The sequence below is a fragment of the Oncorhynchus nerka genome, linkage group LG15, assembly GCF_034236695.1.
Source record: "Oncorhynchus nerka isolate Pitt River linkage group LG15, Oner_Uvic_2.0, whole genome shotgun sequence".
Lineage (NCBI taxonomy): Eukaryota > Metazoa > Chordata > Actinopteri > Salmoniformes > Salmonidae > Oncorhynchus > Oncorhynchus nerka.
The window spans coordinates 23,810,443-23,831,666 of NC_088410.1; the positions used below are offsets into that span (position 1 = coordinate 23,810,443).

Sequence of the window (21,224 nt, forward strand, 5' to 3'; positions counted from 1 at the left end):
TGGTATTTTAGTGCCAATACCACAACCTTTCTGGTATTTTAGTGCCAATACCACAACCTTTCTGGTATTTTAGTGCCAATAACCACAACCTTTCTGGTATTTCAAAGCCATTTTCAGTAACTACTTATTACTAAATCGTCATTTGTTTCTAACATCAATAAACTATTCACACACACACACCTGTTACCAATATATATTTTCTGATTCACATACTGGTGCACATTCTCTAATATTCTGTGCAATAAGCGATTTTTATTCCTCTCGAATGTGCCTTTTGTAAATGAGTGGTTTAGGCTGTATTTACACAGGCAAAAGATCCAATCTGATTGGTCATAAGACCAATTAGTGGCAAAAGATGAGAATTGAACAGCTTGTGTGTTGAATCAGAGTGATCAATGTGCAGCTGATATTAAACCCAGGTTGTTTCTCAGTGTGTATTCACTCACCCATTCCTCCACATGACTATAATATGTACATTTATGTGCTACAATGGAAGTCAAAGCACATTGACAATTACACAACAGCTGTTATAAAAATGAACCATCAGTAAAAGCTATTTTTCACCAGAACAAATGACTTCACACTTGCCATAAAGACTTTTATTAGACTGTCACAACAGTCATAAATAAAACAGAATTGATGCTTCACTTCAGTATGAAGCCAGTATGTGTATTTCCAATACAGGGCCAACTAGACATCCCATAATGAAGTTGCCCATAGATGCTGATACTGGGTCAGTTTTGCATTCTCCCCACTAATGGTAATGTAGATGATTGGGGGAGGGGAAGCTGATCCTAGATTGGTAACAAGGGGGAAACTTCACCCCGGAGTTCAAAGTTAGTTATGTCTGGGGCCTGGAGTTTCACCTGGTTGCTTCGTCATGATTGTGTCCAGTATACCTTAGTGGACAGATTCTGCTGAGCTGGACATGAGGATACCAAGTGGGAGGGAAGACAAGAGAAGAGATTCGCTCCACCATCACTCCATCTGGTCAGTCTGTTCCAGGTCATGGGAGTAACAGCATTTTTCACCGTGTGTGCATTTACCCTGGAGAGAGAGAGAGTGGGGGGGGGGAACATGCAAATCATATGTAAGACATAATGAGGGGTTATGTGTCCTATGGAAAATAGTGAATGACATAGAAGATGATCAACTAGACACGAGCGGAGTGAAACTGACCTTCCTTTCCCAGAACACATAGAGCCCCGTGTTGATTATCCCTTTCATACCAAGGCTAGAACGTAACATATTTACCACTAGAAATGTGTTCAACATCCACTGAAGTAGCTAGCAAGTTACCTAGATTGCTTGGTTACCAAGGCAACTACTGTAGCTAACAGACTCACTAGTTTAGCTAACCCAACCATCAGTCTTAGCTGGCTATTATGAAAATCAAATTAAAAACAATACTTTTTCCAATTAGACTTACTTTAAAAAGCAGCTCAAACAAAACATGTATAAGCCCTTAAATTCTACCGTGCGTTATAGGGAAATATTGCAAGCTCTAGAATGCCTTTCAAGCCAATAAGTATTTAACAATGCCAGTTTAGGTTTATTATTGTGTGGAAAATGTATCTGTAATAATAGCTGAAGTGTTATGATGATTCATAATTAATGAGGCACTGTCTGTTGCTGGGGAGATAGAACACCTTGTTCTCTGGTAGTGTACGGTTACTATGCCGACAGTGTGATTATGAAAAGAACAGAGTGTGCTCACACCCTTCAGAACATTTCACCAAAGAGAAAGCTCCTGTGAAACATTACCGTGGCTGCCTCTACACAGGCAGCCCAATTATGATAGTTTTTCTCCTAATAGCATTTTTTGAGAAATCAAATCAGATCTTTTCACATCAGATCTTTTTTTTTTTAGAGCTGGTCTGATTGGTCAAAATACCAATTAGTGTAAAAAGATCAGCATTGGGCTGCCTGTGTAAACGCAGCCTTACAATTCTACTATGTCTATATGGTTATTGTGGGGTGTTTCCCTGTACCTTTTGCAAGGGAAGCTCTTGCAACTTTCGGACTTTCTGAATCTTGTGTAATGCAATGCCCACTAGTGTTACAGGGTGTGGGGAGTGGAAACGTGCTCCCATACCTTCCTGAACCTCTTGCAGGGGAAGCTCTTAAGCTGGGTGGCGTCTGTGATCTGGTTCTTCCTCTTGTTTTGACCCTGTTTCCTCCTGTCCTCCAGGTCTGATGAGATTCCTCCACCACTGAGAGAGAGAGAGACACCAAATTGAGACTCTGCATGCAGAATTCTGTGAAAATATCCTTGGTGTACAATGTAAAACACCAAATGAAGCATGCAGAGCAGAATTAGGCCGGTACCCGCTAATGATCAAAACCCTAAAAGAAAGCAATTCCCAAACCTTCCATAACAAAGTCATGACCTACAGAGAGATGAACCTGGAGAAGAGTCCACTAAGCAAGCTGGTCTCTGTTCATAAACACAAACACACAGAGCCCCAGGACAGCAGCACAATTAGACCCAAGGAAATCATGAGAAAACAAAAATATAATTACTTGACACATTGGAAAGAATTAACAAAAAAACAGAGCAAACTAGAATGCTATTTGGCCCTAAACAGAGAGTACACAGTGGCAGAATATCTGACCACTGTGACTGACCCAAACTTAAGGAAAGCTTTGACTATGTACAGACTCAGTGAGCATAGCCTTGCTATTGAGAACGGCCGCCGTAGGCAGACATGGCTCTCAAGAGAAGACAGGCTATGTGCTCACTGCCCACAAAATGAGGTGGAAACTGAGCTGCACTTCCTAACCTCTTGCCCAATGTATGACCATATTAGAGACACATATTTCTCTCAGATTACACAGAATTCGAAAACAAACCCAATTTTGATAAAGTCCCATATCTACTGGGTGAAATTCCACAGTGGGCCATCACTGCAGCAAGATTTGTGACCTGTTGCCAAGGCCTTGGCGCCCAGCTGGCCTGAGGTTTAAGGGTTAGGGGTCAAGGACGGGGTTAGTATTAATAAGTGTATCCTACCCAGCATTGGCGCGAGCCTTGGCCCCCAGCTGGCCTGAGGTTAGGGGTCAAGGACGGGGTTAGTATTAATAGGTGTATCCTACCCAGCATTGGCATGAGCCTTGGCCCCCAGCTGGCCTGAGGTTTAGGGTTAGGGGTCAAGGACGGGGTTAGTATTAATAAGTGTATCCTACCCAGCATTGGCACGGGCCTTGGGCCCCCAGAAAGGCTCAGGGTTCTCCTGGAAGCGGGTGAGGTGGCGACGGCGAGACTGGGGATTGGCATCCTCCCTCACATCAAAACACGCCTGTAGACTAGAGAGAGGTAGCGCGAGAGATGGGGGAGAGAGAGAGGAGAGAGAGAGCGCGAGAGATGGGGGAGAGAGAGAGGTAGCGCGAGAGATGGGGGAGAGAGAGGAGGAGAGATGGGGGAGAGAGATGAGAGAGAGTGATGGGGGAGGGGGAGAGAGCAAGAAGGGGGGACACAGGACATACCTTTTCCTAATATCCATAATCTTATTCATCACTACATTATACCATCTCTATGTTAAACTGTACTGGCATCTTCATCTCCCAGGCAATTGGTTCAGTCCCAGACTTACATGGGTTCAGTATTGAGGATGTGGTGAGCAGGGCTGCTCTCTGACAGTCTGTCTCTCTTCACCGGATTGGACTTTTCCTGCAGGATACAACATAACCGCCACATACTGTCAAATCTACACCCGGATTGGGACTTGGACTTTCAGTTTCATCCCATATTGAAATGGTTCCCATGGTGCATTGTGTCTTACCCAGCATCGCATGACGTCCCAGAGGACCCTGGGAGGAGCATCCGTCTTTAGAGCATTCTTACAGGCATGAGACAAGGACACCCTGTGGCCTGCATGAAGCAGAGCCGACCTGGAGAGAGGGAGAGAGAGAGGGAGAGAGAGAGGGTGAGTGAGTTCAAGGATAGAGGGGTGGGGGGGAGTTGTATTTGATGTAATCAGACAGGACAGTCTTATATGAGAGGGAGAGTAGGACCTGAATTGGAGCAGAGGGGGAGTGCTGCAGTGTACAGTGCTGCTCAGGTTGTCCACTGTGTAGTATAGAGGCACATCCTCCAGCTCCTGTACACACAGACAACAGTTAAAGTTTGGACATTACACCTGGCTCATCTTAGGCAGACCTGAGATCAGCTTGCCATTTCTCTTCTTACTCAATCCTACCATAAAGAGTGAGAACCCCAACCTAACCTTGGATCAGCTGACCCTTTCTCCCAATCCTACCATTAAGAGTGAGAACCCCAACCTAACCTTGGATCAGCTGACCTTTTCTCCCAATCCTACCATTAAGAGTGAGAACCCCAACCTAACCTTGGATCAGCTGACCCTTTCTCCCAATCCTACCATTAAGAGTGAGAACCCCAACCTCAGATCAGCTGACCCTTTCTCCCAATCCTACCATTAAGAGTGAGAACCCCAACCTAACCTTGGATCAGCTGACCCTTTCTCCCAATCCTACCATAAAGAGTGAGAACCCCAACCTAACCTTGGATCAGCTGACCCTTTCTCCCAATCCTACCATTAAGAGTGAGAACCCCAACCTAACCTTGGATCAGCTGACCCTTTCTCCCAATCCTACCATTAAGAGTGAGAACCCCAACCTAACCTTGGATCAGCATCAATGGAAGAATCTCAACTGCATACTCACCTCCGCTCTCCTCGCCTCCTTCTCAAAACCCATTGGAGGAGAAAGAGAAGTCCCTCACCTCTGACCTTCTCCTCCAATGGGTTTTGAGGAGGAGAGCAGCATGCAGTTGAGAAAAGGTCCCCCATGTCTTATTCCATGTAATATAAAGTGTATTTCAGACTGCTTCTTGTAGACCTATGACCCCTAACCACTCACCTCTGTGACCATGCTGAGCATGCCCTCTATGACCCCTAACCTCTCACCTCTGTGACCATGCTGAGCATGCTTTCTATGACCCCTAACCTCTGTGACCATGCCCTCTATGACCCCTAACCTCTCACCTCTGTGACCATGCCCTCTATGACCCCTAACCTCTCACCTCTGTGACCATGCCCTCTATGACCCCTAACCTCTCACCTCTGTGAGCATGCCCTCTATGACCCCTAACCTCTCACCTCTGTGACCATGCTGAGCATGCCCTCTATGACCCCTAACCTCTCACCTCTGTGACCATGCTGAGCATGCCCTCTATGCGACGGGCGGTTCCAAAGCGGGACGGGTTCCCAGACACGGCAGATAGAACCTTCTGAACGAAGCTCACGTCATGGAGGGCCTCACCCCAGATAGGACCACCCAGCTACAGAGGAGGAGGAGAGAGAGACGGTGTCAGAGAGAATGCGTGAGAAAGTAAGAGAAAGTGTGTGTGTGTGTGTGTGTGTGTGTCCTCACCTGGTGTCTGTGTCCACAGTGTTCACACTCTGCTCCGACCGGCGGTCCAGTGGCTGCAGAGTACTTTATACTGAAACACACAGAGAGAAACATTAACACACACAAGTTGCCCAACTCGACAGGAATAAGCCATATAGAGAAATAGTGTCTTACTGGTTTCCCTGAGTCGTCCTCTTGCCCAGTCGTTGTAAGTGGAACGAGCCACAGCCAACACAGTTATACACCAACGCTTGTTTACTGAAACACCACATCAGGTGTAATGTCATCATATCTTCAGAATAACAACTTTACAGTCCGTTATGAAGACTTCACGTCTAGATAAAGTGTTGTGTTACGGTGTGTGTGTGTGTGTGTGTGTGTGTCCATACCTTGCTGAGTTTTTGACCATGGCCTGTCCAGTGTGTACCCTGACAAACACTCGTATGTAGAAGTCCACACTGACACAGAGCAGGGGGTGGATGTACCGCTGGTACACACCAGCTCTCTGGTCCAGACTGTGTAGGATGATACGCAGAGCCTGGGGGAGGAGGGAGAAGAGGAGGGGGGTGGCGAGGGAGAAGTGAGGGAGAAGAGGTGGCGAGGGAGAAGATGGGGGTGGCGAGGAGGGAGAAGAGGGGGTGGCGAGGAGGGAGAAGAGGGGGTGGCGAGGAGGGAGAAGAGGGGGAGAATAGGAGGGGGTGGCGAGGGAGAAGAGGGGGTGGCGAGGGAGAAGAGGGGGAGGCGAGGAGGAGAAGATGGGGGAGGCGACGAGGAGAAGAGGGGGAGGCGAGGAGGGAGAAGATGGGGGAGGCGACGAGGGAGAAGAGGGGGGTGGTGAGGGAGAAGAGGGGGTGGTGAGGGAGAAGAGGGGGAGAAGAGGAGGGAGAGGGGGAGGCGAGGAGGGAGAAGATGGGGGAGGCGACGAGGGAGAAGAGGGGGTGGTGAGGGAGAAGAGGGGGTGGTGAGGGAGAAGAGGGGGAGAAGAGGAGGGAGAAGAGGAGGGTGGCGAGGGAGAAGAGGGGGAGAAGAGGAGGGAGAAGAGGAGGGTGGCGAGGGAGAAGAGGGGGAGAAGAGGAGGGAGAAGAGGAGGGTGGCGAGGGAGAAGAGGGGGAGAAGAGGAGGGAGAAGAGGAGGGGGGCGGGGGAGAAGAGGGGGAGGCGAGGGAGAAGAGGAGGGTGGCGAGGGAGAAGAAGAGGGAGAAGGCGAGGGAGAAGAAGGGGAGAAGGCGAGGGAGAAGGCGAGGGAGAAGGCGAGGGAGAAGGCGAGGGAGAAGAGGGGGAGGGAGAAGAGGGGGAGGGAGAAGAGGGGGAGGGAGAAGAGGGGGAGGGAGAAGAGGAGGGTGGCGAGGGAGAAAGGAGAGCTATGAGACAAGCTACACAGCAGGGACTAAACTCTCAAACTTCTATTCAAAATGTATTCACACAACTTCCCTAAATGTTCCTTCTACACACGTATTATTCCAACAAGGTTTTTCTTGCATCCAGTTTTATATTTTATTTTTAATTTTACCCCCTTTTCTCCCCAATTTCGTGGTATCCAATTGTTAGTAATGACTATCTTGTCTCATCGCCACAACTCCCGTATGGGCTCAGGAGAGACGAAGGTCACTTGCATCCAGTTGTAGTTGAAAATACACGCTGCTGGAATAGAGTTTAGCCAAGCGTTCCTCACCATCTCATGACAGTACTTGGCTTTGATGGAGACAGAGCCGTATTTGCTGTAGCAGGTCTCCCCACTGTTACCAGCCATCACAGCCATGTCAGTACATGTCACACACAACAGACCTGGGGGAGAGAGAGACGTTTTTAGTAAAACCACACTGGAAAACGCACTCAGTGTATCTGTCGCTGACACATAAACATGTTAAATTAAGCAGAGAGAATAACTGACGGACATCTACGGACCTCCTTCACCGACAGCCTGGACGGCGGCATCCAGGAAGGGGGCGGGGCTTCCGTAGGGGTCCAGGTCTATGACATCATAGCGGTCCTTCTTCCCCCGCATCTCATACATCAGCATGCTGGAGGAACAAAGACAGGGAGGGATTAACATGCTGGAGGAACGAGACGGATTAACATGCTGGAGGAGGAACGAGACAGAGAGGGATTAACATGCTGGAGGAGGAACGAGACGGAGAGGGATTAACATGCTGGAGGAGGAACGAGACGGAGAGGGATTAACATGCTGGAGGAACGAGACGGAGAGGGATTAACATGGAGGAACGAGACAGGGAGGGATTAACATGCTGGAGGAGAAACGAGACAGGGAGGGATTAACATGCTGGAGGAGGACCGAGACAGGGAGGGATTAACATGCTGGAGGAGGAACGAGACAGGGAGGGATTAACATGCTGGAGGAGGAACGAGACAGGGAGGGATTAACATGCTGGAGGAGGAACGAGACAGGGAGGGATTAACATGCTGGAGGAACAAGACAGGGAGGGATTAACATGTTGGAGGGACGAGACAGGGAGGGATTAACATGATGGAGGAACGGGACAGGGAGGGATTAACATGCTGGAGGAGGAACGAGACAGGGAGGGATTAACATGCTGGAGGAGGAACGAGACAGGGAGGGATTAACATGCTGGAGGAGGAACGAGACAGGGAGGGATTAACATGCTGGAGGAACAAGACAGGGAGGGATTAACATGTTGGAGGGACGAGACAGGGAGGGATTAACATGATGGAGGAACGGGACAGGGAGGGATTAACATGATGGAGGAACGAGACAGGAAGGGATTAACATGCTGGAGGAACGAGACAGGGAGGGATTAACATGCTGGAGGAACGAGACAGGGAGGGATTAACATGATGGAGGAACGAGACAGGAAGGGATTAACATGCTGGAGGAACGAGACAGGAAGGGATTAACATGCTGGAGGAACGAGACAGGGAGGGATTAACATGATGGAGGAACGGGACAGGGAGGGATTAACATGATGGAGGAACGAGACAGGGAGGGATTAACATGATGGAGGAACGAGACAGGGAGGGATTAACATGATGGAGGAACGAGACAGGGAGGGATTAACATGATGGAGGAACGAGACAGGGAGGGATTAACATGATGGAGGAACGAGACAGGGAGGGATTAACATGATGGAGGAACGAGACAGGGAGGGATTAACATGATGGAGGAACGAGACAGGGAGGTATTAACATGATGGAGGAACGAGACAGGAAGGGATTAACATGATGGAGGAACGAGACAGGGAGGGATTAACATGATGGAGGAACGAGACAGGGAGGGATTAACATGATGGAGGAACGAGACAGGAAGGGATTAACATGATGGAGGAACGAGACAGGGAGGGATTAACATGATGGAGGAACGAGACAGGGAGGGATTAACATGACGGAGGAACGAGACAGGGAGGGATTAACATGATGGGGGGGCAGAGGTTAGGAGAAAGAGGTGGATCAAAAGAGAGGTAAAGAGGCAGAGACTGAATAATAGGGAGAAAAGATAAATGGAGAGGGATAGTTTGACTTCGAGAAGACTGTCTGAGTGTGTCAGTGACCATAGATAAACAAATAAAGAAGAAAATGAGAAGAAAAGAATGAGATACATGAAGGAGAGAGCGAGACCAACCTGGCATCTCTCTGGCTGGCCTGCAGTAGGTGTGTGACTCCGTTGTGCTGGGCATTGCGGGCGATGAGGGCAGCAGCCTTGGCTGAGAAGTCGTTAGCCGTGACGCTACGTAGACCAGGCACCTCCAGAGCAAACCTCACAGAGCGTAGGCCAGACGCTGCCAGACCCTCCAACACACGCAGACCATTCTGGATGGAGAATGGTAGGGTTAGATCACAAACACACTGGCAGACCATTGTGGAGAGAGGAGAACGGTAGGGTTAGAATACCAACACACTGGCAGACCATTGTGGAGAGAAGAGAACGGTAGGGTTAGAATACCAACACACTGGCAGACCATTGTGGAGAGAGGAGAACGGTAGGGGTAGAATACCAACACACTGGCAGACCATTCTGGATGGAGAATGGTAGGGTTAGATCACAAACACACTGGCAGTCCATTGTGGAGAGAGGAGAACGGTAGGGTTAGATCACAAACACACTGGCAGACCAGACCATTGTGGAGAGAGGAGAACGGTAGGGTTAGAATACCAACACACTGGCAGACCAGACCATTGTGGAGAGAGGAGAACGGTAGGGTTAGAATACCAACACACTGGCAGACCATTGTGGAGAGAGGAGAACGGTAGGGTTAGATCACAAACACACTGGCAGACCAGACCATTGTGGAGAGAGGAGAACGGTAGGGTTAGAATACCAACACACTGGCAGACCATTGTGGAGAGAGGAGAACGGTAGGGTTGGAACATGGATGCACACGCTTTTTCATACCTTACAGCGCTCCCCCACTGAAGCAGTTACGACTGGCTCCTCTCCTCCTTCCTCCCCTGTCTGCATCTCTGTCTCCTCTTTCTTCTCGTCAGCTAGATTGACCACCACCCTCTCCTTCTCCCCTGGCACTATCACCTTCACCCCCCTCCGGGCCATCTGCTCCCGGGCAAACTCTGTAACCACCGCACACCTGGAGAGAAGGGGGGCAAGACGGAGACATGAGATGAAACAGGTGTACCTGTGATGAACAACCAGCTAGCTACCATAGCCTGTACCTGTGATGAACAACCAGCTAGCTACCATAGCCTGTACCTGTGATGAACAACCAGCTAGCTACCATAGCCTGTACCTGTAATGAACAACCAGCTAGCTACCATAGCCTGTACCTGTGATGAACAACCAGCTAGCTACCATAGCCTGTACCTGTGATGAACAACCAGCTAGCTACCATAGCCTGTACCTGTGATGAACAACCAGCTAGCTACCATAGCCTGTACCTGTGATGAACAACCAGCTAGCTACCATAGCCTGTACCTGTGATGAACAACCAGCTAGCTACCATAGCCTGTACCTGTGATGAACAACCAGCTAGCTACCATAGCCTGTACCTGTGATGAACAACCAGCTAGCTACCATAGCCTGTACCTGTAATGAACAACCAGCTAGCTACCATAGCCTGTACCTGTGATGAACAACCAGCTAGCTACCATAGCCTGTACCTGTGATGAACAACCAGCTAGCTACCATAGCCTGTACCTGTGATGAACAACCAGCTAGCTACCATAGCCTGTACCTGTGATGAACAACCAGCTAGCTACCATAGCCTGTACCTGTGATGAACAACCAGCTAGCTACCATAGCCTGAGCCATATTTATTGTACCTTCATTTAACTAGGCAAGTCAATAAAGAACAAATTCTTAATTAATGACGGCCTACATGTAAATCCCCCCGTCCGTCCGTCCGTCAAACCCTCCTCTAACCCAGACGGTGCTGGGCCAATAGTGCACCGCTATATGGGACTCCCGATCACAGCTGGTTGTGATACAGCCCGGGATCGAACCCAGGTCTGTAGTGGCGCCTACTAGCACTGTGACGCAGTGCCTTAGACCGCTGCGCTACTAATTTATTTTATCTATACTGAACAAAATTATAAACTCTACATGTAAAGTGTTCCATGTTTCATGAGCTGGAATAACAGATCCCAAAAATGTTCCATACGCATAAAAAGCTTACTTCTCAAAATGAGCACAAATGAGTTTATATCCCTGTACCATCCTTTGCAAAGATAATCCATCCACCTGACAGGTGGCATATCAAGAAGCTCATTAAACAACATGATCATTACACAGGCGCACCTTGTGCTGGGGACAATAAAAGGCCACTCTAAAATGTGCAGTTTTGTCACACAGTAATGCCACAGACATCTCATGTTGAGGGAGTGTGCAATTGGCATGCTGACTGCAGGAATGTCCACCAGAGCTGTTGCCAGAGAATTGACTGTTCATTTCTCTACCATAAGCTGCCTCCAACGTCATTTTAGAGAACTTGGCAGTACATCCAACCGGCCTCACAACCGCAGACCACGTGTGGCCAGCCCAGGACCTCCACATCCAGCTTCTTCACCTGAGGGGTCGTCTGAGACCAGCCACCATGTCAGCTGATGAAAATTAGTTTGCACACCTGAAGAATTTCTGCACCAACTGTCAGAAACCATTTCAGGGAAGCTGATCTGAGTGCCGGTCGTCCTCACCAGGGTCTTGACCTGACTGCAGTTCGGCATCGTAACCGACTTCAATGGACAAATGCTCACCTTCAATGGCCACTGGCACACTGGAGAAGTGTGCTCTTCATGGATGAATCCCAGTTTCAACTGTACCGGGAAGATGGCAGACAACGTGTATGGTGTCGTGTGGGCTTGCGGTTTGCTGATGTCAACGTTTTGAACAGTGTCCCATGGTGACAGTGGGATGATGGTATGGGCAGGCATAAGGTACAAACATCGAACACAATTGCATTTTATTGTTGGCAATTTGGATGCACAGAGATACCGTGATGAGATCCTGAGGCAATTTGTCGTGCCATTTATCTGCCGTCATCACCTCATGTTTCAGCATGATAACGCACGGCCCCATGTCACAAGGATCTGTACACGATTCCTGGAAGCTGAAAATGTCCCAGTTCTTCCATGGCCTGCATAGTCACCAGACATGTCAGCCTTTGACAACATGTCCCAGTTCCCACCAATATCCAGAAACTTCGCACAGCCATTGAAGAGAAGTGGGACAACATTTCACAGGCCACAATCAACAGCCTGATCTACTCTATACGAAGGAGATGTGTCGCACTGCATGAGGCAAATGGTGGTCACACCAGATACTGACTGGTTTTCTGATCCACACCCCTACCTTTTTTAAAGTATCTGTGACCAACAGATGCATATCTGTATTCCCAGTCATGTGAAATCCATAGACTGGGGCCTAATTCATTTACTTCAATTGACTGATTTCCTTGTATGAACTGCAACTCAGTAAACTCTTTGAAATTGTTGCATTTATATTTTTATTCAGTGTAAATACATGGCTCTGACTATAGCTATACTTATAGCTATGCAGATTCAGCTCTACATAAGCCATGTTGAATGCAGTTTCTTCAACTGAAGGCTAACAGACCCATAGGAAAACATCAAAATTGCAATGTATGCATATATCCCATAATATGTCCAGGGACAAGGTATATGTTGACAATGCAGCCTTGAGCTGAATGTTGGGCCAGCTAAGGGATAAAAGACCATTAGGGGTGTATTCATAAGTGCACACCAAAGCAAACTGTGTGAGAGTTTCTATTGGACAAATTCAGGTAGGTCCCTCTGTTTCATTTACTTCCTAGTGAATAAGCCCCATTAGTCAAACTCACGTCAGATCTCTGTTGAACTCCTGCACGGGGTTGTAAAACACCTCGTTGGCACTGGGAAACAATATGGCTGCCTTGCCCTCCCTGACAACTGTCTCCCCTGGCAACAACCCCGTTGTCGGGGGCATCTCCTGGTCAGGTGTTGAGGCAGCTGGACTTGGGTTCAAGCCCTCCATTGGGGCTCCAGAAGTAGGGGGCTGAGGCTTGGTGTCTACCCCAGACAGGGTGGTGTTAACTTGTGGATCCTGAGGGGCCCTGAGGGGCTCCATGGTTCTCAGTCCCCTGTAGGCAACACTGCCAACTGTCCTTTGAATCCTCTGGTGGGTGAAGGGTACAGTTAAGAGGGGGAGTAGCCGAGCAGTGATGATCAGCATAGGGCACTTCTCAGTCCTGGAAGAAATGACAACAATGTGTTATAACGGTCACAGTTGTCACACACAGACATTGATCATGACTATCAGTGCCATTACATCAGACCAAGGCGTCTACTGTCCGGGGGAGTTTTGTTAAGAGGTCAGATGCTCGGTCTGAAAATTAACGCGCATCGCTTGCGGTGTACAGTAAGTGTCATTTGTTTAATTATTTTGATGTCATATGAAAGTCATGGGTTTTATGTTTCTAGAACCATATTGCATTTGAGAATCGATTCACGTTTAGATGGAGTATATATGGCTGTCAGAGACAGTCAATTATACCTCTGAAAATAACTTAGGTCTCCTTAAGGACCTTAAGGAGTCAAGTTAGAGTACATATTGGGCTAGGTTTTTTTTTTTTTTTTTTTAAATTTGACCTTTATTTAACTAGGCAAGTCAGTTAAGAACAATGTCTTATTTTCAATGAGGGCCTAGGAACAGGGGCAGAACGACAGATTTGTACCTTGTCAGCTCGGGGATCTGAACTTGCAACCTTTTGGTTACGAGTCCAATCCACTAGGCTACCCTGCCGCCCCAGGTTACACAGTACTGATGGAAAAACAGATATTGGTTCGACTTGGGGCTCTTCCTCCACAGTTTAGACCAGAGCATGAACTGACAACACAAAGACTGTTAGCTAAACCATGGTTTGAAGCAAAGATGATGTATAACGTTACTGATGCCTGAGTTGAAGTCAGGGCAGCTTGCTAAGGTAGCACGCTAGCTACATAAACCAGGGCGCACCCCCTTCAATGTAGTCAGAGCTTGTTTTGTCAGAGAGAAAGAAAGACACCATCAATCTAACTAACATGAACATTTACACCATAAAAGTTATGATAAAACACTTGCAACTTTTACATGCCGACACCGGCTAAGTGCACAATGCTAGCTAACTGACTGCATTGAAATGAACCGAAGCGCTAACTAGCTAGCTACCGGTATTTAGCTATCAAGTAAGATAAAAACGATTACCTTATCTGCGGCGCACTTTCCCAAGTTGACAACTTAAAATGTAGCTGTATTTGATGATTATGGATATTTACTGTATGACAACGGTAATAATTCACTAGCTATTTGTTGCAAAACTCAAGTTAACACATGGACGCAGATATGCATGGACCACAACTACAGAAACCCGCAGAACCAAACAGAAAGAGGTCAAAAATGCGTTTCGAATTCTTCTTCTTCGCTGAGGTTTAAGGGCGGTTAGTATCTAATACTTGCTGCATTACCGCCACCTACTAGACTGGATTACAACTCGCTTCTCCTTTGCTTGAAAACAATCTATATCCAAATACCCTACCATGCAACACTACACTCACTAAAACATAAAAATAATTTTAAAATATCACCACCCTACTCCACTATGTAAATGTATTTAGTCCTACCTCAGGCCAACAACCTGAAAGGATGGGACACCACCACCACAACACACCCTGTAACTCTTCTGACGTCACGTCTCACACACCCTAATGCCTCTCTGCAGCTGCCACCACAACACACCCTAATGCCTCTCTGCAGCTGCCACCACAACACACCCTAATGCCTCTCTGCAGCTGCCACCACAACACACCCTAATGCCTCTCTGCAGCTGCCACCACAACACACCCTAATGCCTCTCTGCAGCTGCCACCACAACACACCCTAATGCCTCTCTGCAGCTGCCACTACAACACACCCTAATGCCTCTCTGCAGCTGCCACCACAACACACCCTAATGCCTCTCTGCAGCTGCCACCACAACCTCAATTTGCTGTGACTTACATTCCATCCCTGCAGTACAGTTGATAACCATTACTATAAATGCTAAAAATCCAGTCTCACTGAAACATATAACACTTGTTGGCCTATCCATCTGTACTGGTACAGATGTACTACTCACACCACTCCTCTCAGGATCCCTCCATCTGTACAGGTACAGATGTACTACTCACACCACTCCTCTCAGGATCCCTCCATCTGTTCTGGTACAGATCTACTACTCACACCACTCCTCTCAGGATCCCTCCATCTGTACAGGTACAGATATACTACTCACACCACTCCTCTCAGGATCCCTCCATCTGTACAGGTACAGATGTACTACTCACACCACTCCTCTCAGGATCCCTCCATCTGTACAGGTACAGATCTACTACTCACACCACTCCTCTCAGGATCCCTCCATCTGTTCTGGTACAGATCTACTACTCACACCACTCCTCTCAGGATCCCTCCATCTGTTCTGGTACAGATCTACTACTCACACCACTCCTCTCAGGATCCCTCCATCTGTTCTGGTACAGATCTACTACTCACACCACCCCTCTCAGGATCCCTCCATCTGTACAGGTACAGATCTACTACTCACACCACTCCTCTCAGGATCCCTCCATCTGTTCTGGTACAGATCTACTACTCACACCACTCCTCTCAGGATCCCTCCATCTGTACAGGTACAGATCTACTACTCACACCACTCCTCTCAGGATCCCTCCATCTGTTCTGGTACAGATGTACTACTCACACCACTCCTCTCAGGATCCCTCCATCTGTTCTGGTACAGATGTACTACTCACACCACTCCTCTCAGGATCCCTCCATCTGTACAGGTACAGATCTACTACTCACACCACTCCTCTCAGGATCCCTCCATCTGTTCTGGTACAGATCTACTACTCACACCACTCCTCTCAGGATCCCTCCATCTGTACAGGTACAGATCTACTACTCACACCACTCCTCTCAGGATCCCTCCATCTGTTCTGGTACAGATCTACTACTCACACCACTCCTCTCAGGATCCCTCCATCTGTTCTGGTACAGATCTACTACTCACACCACTCCTCTCAGGATCCCTCCCTCTATTCTGGTACAGATCTACTACTCACACCCCTCCTCTCAGGATCCCTCCATCTGTACTGGTACAGATCTACTACTCACACCCCTCCTCTCAGGATCCCTCCATCTGTACAGGTACAGATCTACTACTCACACCACTCCTCTCAGGATCACAAAGCAACAAAGCATCCTTCACTCATGCAGCCAAACATACCCTCGTAAAACTGACCATCCTACCAATCCTTGACTTCGGTGATGTCATTTACAAAATAGCCTCCAACACTCTACTCAGCAAATTGGATGCAGTCTATCACAGTCCATCCGTTTTGTCACCAAAGCCCCATATACTACCCACCACTGCGACCTGTATGCTCTCGTTGGCTGGCCCTCGCTTCACATTCGTCGCCAAACCCACTGGTTCCAGGTCATCTATAAGTCTTTGCTAGGTAAAGCCCCGCGGCAGGGTGGTTGGAGCGTTGGGCTCAAATCCTTGAGCTGACAAGGTACAAATCTGTCATTCTTCCCCTGAACAAGGCAGTTAACCCACTGTTCCTAGGCTGTCATTGAAAATAAGAATTTGTTCTTAACTGACTTGCCTAGTTAAATAAAGGTAAAATAAAAAAAATACAATAAAATCTCAGCTCACTAGTCACCATAGCAGCACCCACCCAGAGCACGTGCTCCAGTAGGTATATTTCACTGGTCACCCCCAAAGCCAATTCCTCCTTCAGCCGCCTTTCTTTCCAGTTCTCTGCTGCCAATGACTGGAACAAACTACAAAAATCACTGAAGCTGTAAATTCATATCTCCCTCACTAGCTTTAAGCACCAGCTGTCAGAGCAGCTCACAGATCACTGCACCTGTACATAGCTCATCTGTAAATAGCCCAACAAACTGCCTCATTCCCAAACTGTTGTTTATTTTGCTCCTTTGCACCCCAGTATCTCACCTTGCACATTCATCTTCTGCACATTTATCACGCCAGTGTTTAATTGCTATATTGTCATTATTTCGCCGCTATGGCCTATTTATTGCCTTCCCTCACTTATCCTACGTCATTTGCACACACTGTATATAGACTTTTTCTATTGTATTATTGACTGTATGTTTGTTTATTCCATGTGTAACTCTGGTCGAAATTGACACACAAAAAAAGAATGTCATAACAAAAAAATGTGCCATGGCATCAGCAAAAAGACCTGCTCCGACTCTGTCAACATATCCTTTGTTTGGCCGCCTTTCCTTCCAGTTCACTGAATCTCTGACTTACCGATCACTTACCGCTGCTTACCGATCACTGTACCTGTGCACAGCCAATCTGTAAATAGCACACCCAACTACCTCATCCCCATATTGGTATTTAGCTTTTTTTCTCTTTTGCACCCCAGTATCTCTACTTGCACATCATCATCTGCACATCTATCACTCCAGTGTTAATGCTAATTGTAATTATTTAGCCTCCATGGTCTATTTATTGCCTTACCTCCCTAATCTTCTACATTTGCACACACTGTATGTAGATTTTTCTATTGTGTTATTGACTGTACATTTGTTTATGTGTAACTCTGTGTTGTTGTTTTTGTCGCACTGCTTTGCTTTATCTTGGCCAGGTCACAGTTGGAAATGAGAACTTGTTCTCAACTAGCCTACCTGGTTAAATAAAGGTGAAATAAAAAATAATTTAAAAAATAATAATTCTGATCCCCAGCCCCATGGGCATCCCTACATTCCTTTGTCTCATGCCCTTCTGCACACTTCTCACACCTAGGAACCTCCCTCCTACACACTGCTGCCACATGCCCATAAGCTTGACACCTGTAACAATGTAATGTATTCGGCACCAAAGCTTGTACAGGACAACTTATATATCCTCACATCACTTTGTCAGGCAAGACTCAACATCAAAACTCAAAAGAACAGACAATGACACTTCTGTTTCACTACTCACACCCCTGTCCGCGTCGCACCAAACACGAGCATCACAAACACCCCGGGGATCTTCCCCTTCATTTAGTCAACTTTGACATTTACTGCTACCCCAGTAATCACTGCTTTCAATGGCGCCCTTTTCTTGAGAGCAAAACAATTCACATTTCTTGCCCCCACATTTCAAATGAGAGAAGAAAATGCATATAGAGTACCACAGTATGAGTCATAATACCCATAAAACCTAGCGGTCAAACAGGGAAATGGTTCCACCAGGTATTTTTCCCATTGTTTTTTTTTTAGAAACACTTAAAATAAGGGCTGTGTTTCATGTAGGCTTACCCTGGCAGTGTAGGCTTACCCTGGCAGTGTAGGCTTACCCTGGCATGATGTTTTGATAACTATGGACATCTCTCGAGGACAAGGTGACTTTTATCAATATTTTCACCTGTATTTACCCCCCAAAAATGAACTGCTAATTGCTTGCTAATAAAGAACTACAAATGCCATATCTGGACGAGGCTGCCGAATCGAGGCAACGGTAACAATCTTTGGATTCACCTATATAATGTTAGCTAAATGTAGTAATTAATAAATTGGCAACACGTCTTTAAATGGAAATTTCTGTGAACTGTCTTGTGCAAGTTTTAAATTGACACATTACCTGTTAGCAAAGGTGTCAGCTAGAGATGACGTGCAGGAGCTTGCAGGGATTTGTAGTCTTGTATGTCTACTTTGATGCTAATAAGCATTTTCGTATCAGAGACTACTATATTGATAAAAGTCACCTTGTCCGACAGATTTACACGGTTATCAAAACGTCACGCCAGGGTCTACAGGAAACACAGACCTTATTTGTGTTTCTCAGGGTAAGTCTACATGAAACACAGACCTTATTTGTGTTTCTCAGGGTAAGACTACAGGAAACACAGACCTTATTTGTGTTTCTCAGGGTAAGACTACAGGAAACACAGACCTTATTTGTGTTTCTCAGGGTAAGTCTACATGAAACACAGACCTTATTTGTGTTTCTCAGGGTAAGACTACAGGAAACACAGACCTTATTTGTGTTTCTCAGGGTAAGACTACAGGAAACACAGACCTTATTTGTGTTTCTCAGGGTAAGTCTACATGAAACACAGACCTTATTTGTGTTTCTCAGGGTAAGACTACAGGAAACACAGACCTTATTTGTGTTTCTCAGGGTAAGACTACAGGAAACACAGACCTTATTTGTGTTTCTCAGGGTAAGTCTACATGAAACACAGACCTTATTTGTGTTTCTCAGGGTAAGACTACAGGAAACACAGACCTTATTTGTGTTTCTCAGGGTAAGACTACAGGAAACACAGACCTTATTTGTGTTTCTCAGGGTAAGTCTACATGAAACACAGACCTTATTTGTGTTTCTCAGGGTAAGACTACAGGAAACACAGACCTTATTTGTGTTTCTCAGGGTAAGACTACAGGAAACACAGACCTTATTTGTGTTTCTCAGGGTAAGTCTACATGAAACACAGACCTTATTTGTGTTTCTCAGGGTAAGACTACAGGAAACACAGACCTTATTTGTGTTTCTCAGGGTAAGACTACAGGAAACACAGACCTTATTTGTGTTTCTCAGGGTAAGTCTACATGAAACACAGACCTTATTTGTGTTTCTCAGGGTAAGACTACAGGAAACACAGACCTTATTTGTGTTTCTCAGGGTAAGACTACAGGAAACACAGACCTTATTTGTGTTTCTCAGGGTAAGTCTACATGAAACACAGACCTTATTTGTGTTTCTCAGGGTAAGACTACAGGAAACACAGACCTTATTTGTGTTTCTCAGGGTAAGACTACAGGAAACACAGACCTTATTTGTGTTTCTCAGGGTAAGCCTACAGGAAACACAGACCTTATTTGTGTTTCTCAGGGTAAGACTACAGGAAACACAGACCTTATTTGTGTTTCTAAAGTCCCCTATGGGGGAAACATTTATGGTGGGAAAATGATTGGAACCTTTTCCCTGTTTGACCACTAGGTTTTATGGGTATTATGACACCTCCACTGTGCAGTTCTATATAGAGTTACTAATTCTGAGAGAATTCTCATAACTGGGTCATATTCATTCTGCACCAAATGGACTGAAACAGGGAGAGATTCTTTAGTTTTTCGTGTTTCATTGAAAAACATTTTGCTAGGGTGTATTGTAATGAACATGTATTTTGTAATAGAAAGACAAAGGACAGAGCGGTCATTCATCTGGCGGTTTGACTACTTTCCATGCCTTGAATGTGCGAAGAAGATTTTTTTTAAGTTACATGAAAAGCCTTAATTTAACAGGCCTAAATGTGATACTGTAGATCAAAGTAGTGTTTTAATGTTGTTGTTTTATTATGTTTCCATTGCAGTCATATGAGGCGCATGATGGGATTAGGAGGCAAGAAGCAATAAAATGTTGGCAATGAGAGATGCCTCATTTTTTCACGTTTTCCTCATCTCTGGCACTGTGTGCAGCAGCATGTACGTGACAATTCTCATTGCCATCATGATTCCAAGTGATACCCTGAACGCGTCAGGCTAGAGCATTTATAATACGTATGATTAAACAGAATTATCAATTGTTATGAAATGATTCATTATCATTATTTAACATTAACGCGGGAGGTGGCGCTCGTCTAACAGCAATTATGGCCATGATGAAGAAAGATTCATTTTGACAGTAAGAAAGAACTGTATCTAGGCAGCTCTATAGCTTTTCCCATTGCTTGAATGCAGATGGTAGTTTGTACTCTATGCGCGTACTATAGACGCCTAGGGGCTCACCTGAGAAGTCTAGACATACGAAAATAGCACATTCAGTACCCGCAGCGAGCTCTGAATCCAACCGGGAGGGAGATTTAAGCGTTACCGGCGGCTTCCTGTTGATCTCCACTCTGAATCACCAGTCAACTGGGCTGTCTGGACAAGAGGGAGTCCCACACGGGTATGGGAGAGACGGAAAATGTGTGTGTGATTTGAATTGGGCAGTTGATGGAGACCGACAGGGGCATCCGGGTTGGTTGGGGACGCTTTCTGTCTGAGAGATCGGTTAGCTCTGTGATCTTTTCCTCCACCTCTGGGTACCGTTTTGGGCTCCCTCGACAGCTCTGTGCTCTGCTTCTCCACCTGTGCTGTGCTCACACACTGAATGGCTGCCTGTAGAGAGGGAGAGGACCGAACGCTTCTGCACTACCCCATTGAAACACTTTCCAACGGAATATAGCGAGGGGGGTGAGTTTTACCAGGGTTCACCGGGGTCAGAAAGGACACGGGAAGTCGTCGAGGTGTTTGCGGCGGCTAGCTGTTGTGAAGTGGCTCTTCTTCGGGGAGGAATTGAGAGCGGTGCCGTGTGTTTTTTGGGGGAGTGGGCGGGTTAGTTAGCTATTGTTTTT

At 46.6% G+C, this 21,224-nt stretch overlaps 1 protein-coding gene across 2 annotated transcripts; it reads right to left on the bottom strand.

Annotated features, from left to right (window-relative positions):
• Positions 1-584: 584 nt before the first annotated feature.
• trmt1 (tRNA methyltransferase 1) lies at positions 585-20,663 on the bottom strand. Of its 2 annotated transcripts, none has more exons than XM_065001315.1 (16): positions 20,617-20,663; positions 12,650-13,036; positions 9,736-9,925; positions 8,965-9,152; positions 7,275-7,390; positions 7,042-7,154; positions 5,760-5,908; positions 5,545-5,628; positions 5,392-5,461; positions 5,165-5,299; positions 4,015-4,100; positions 3,783-3,891; positions 3,594-3,670; positions 3,187-3,306; positions 2,096-2,213; positions 585-1,047 (listed from the first exon to the last, which is right to left on the bottom strand). In XM_065001315.1, the coding sequence occupies exons 1-16, from the start codon at positions 20,646-20,648 to the stop codon at positions 979-981; spliced, it is 2,043 nt and encodes a 680-aa protein (XP_064857387.1). In that variant the 5' UTR covers positions 20,649-20,663; the 3' UTR covers positions 585-978. The 2 variants fall into 2 exon arrangements, with proteins under 2 accessions (XP_064857387.1, XP_064857388.1); XM_065001316.1 differs by lacking the exon at positions 20,617-20,663 and adding an exon at positions 14,032-14,224.
• Between the last annotated feature and the right edge of the window lie 561 nt (positions 20,664-21,224).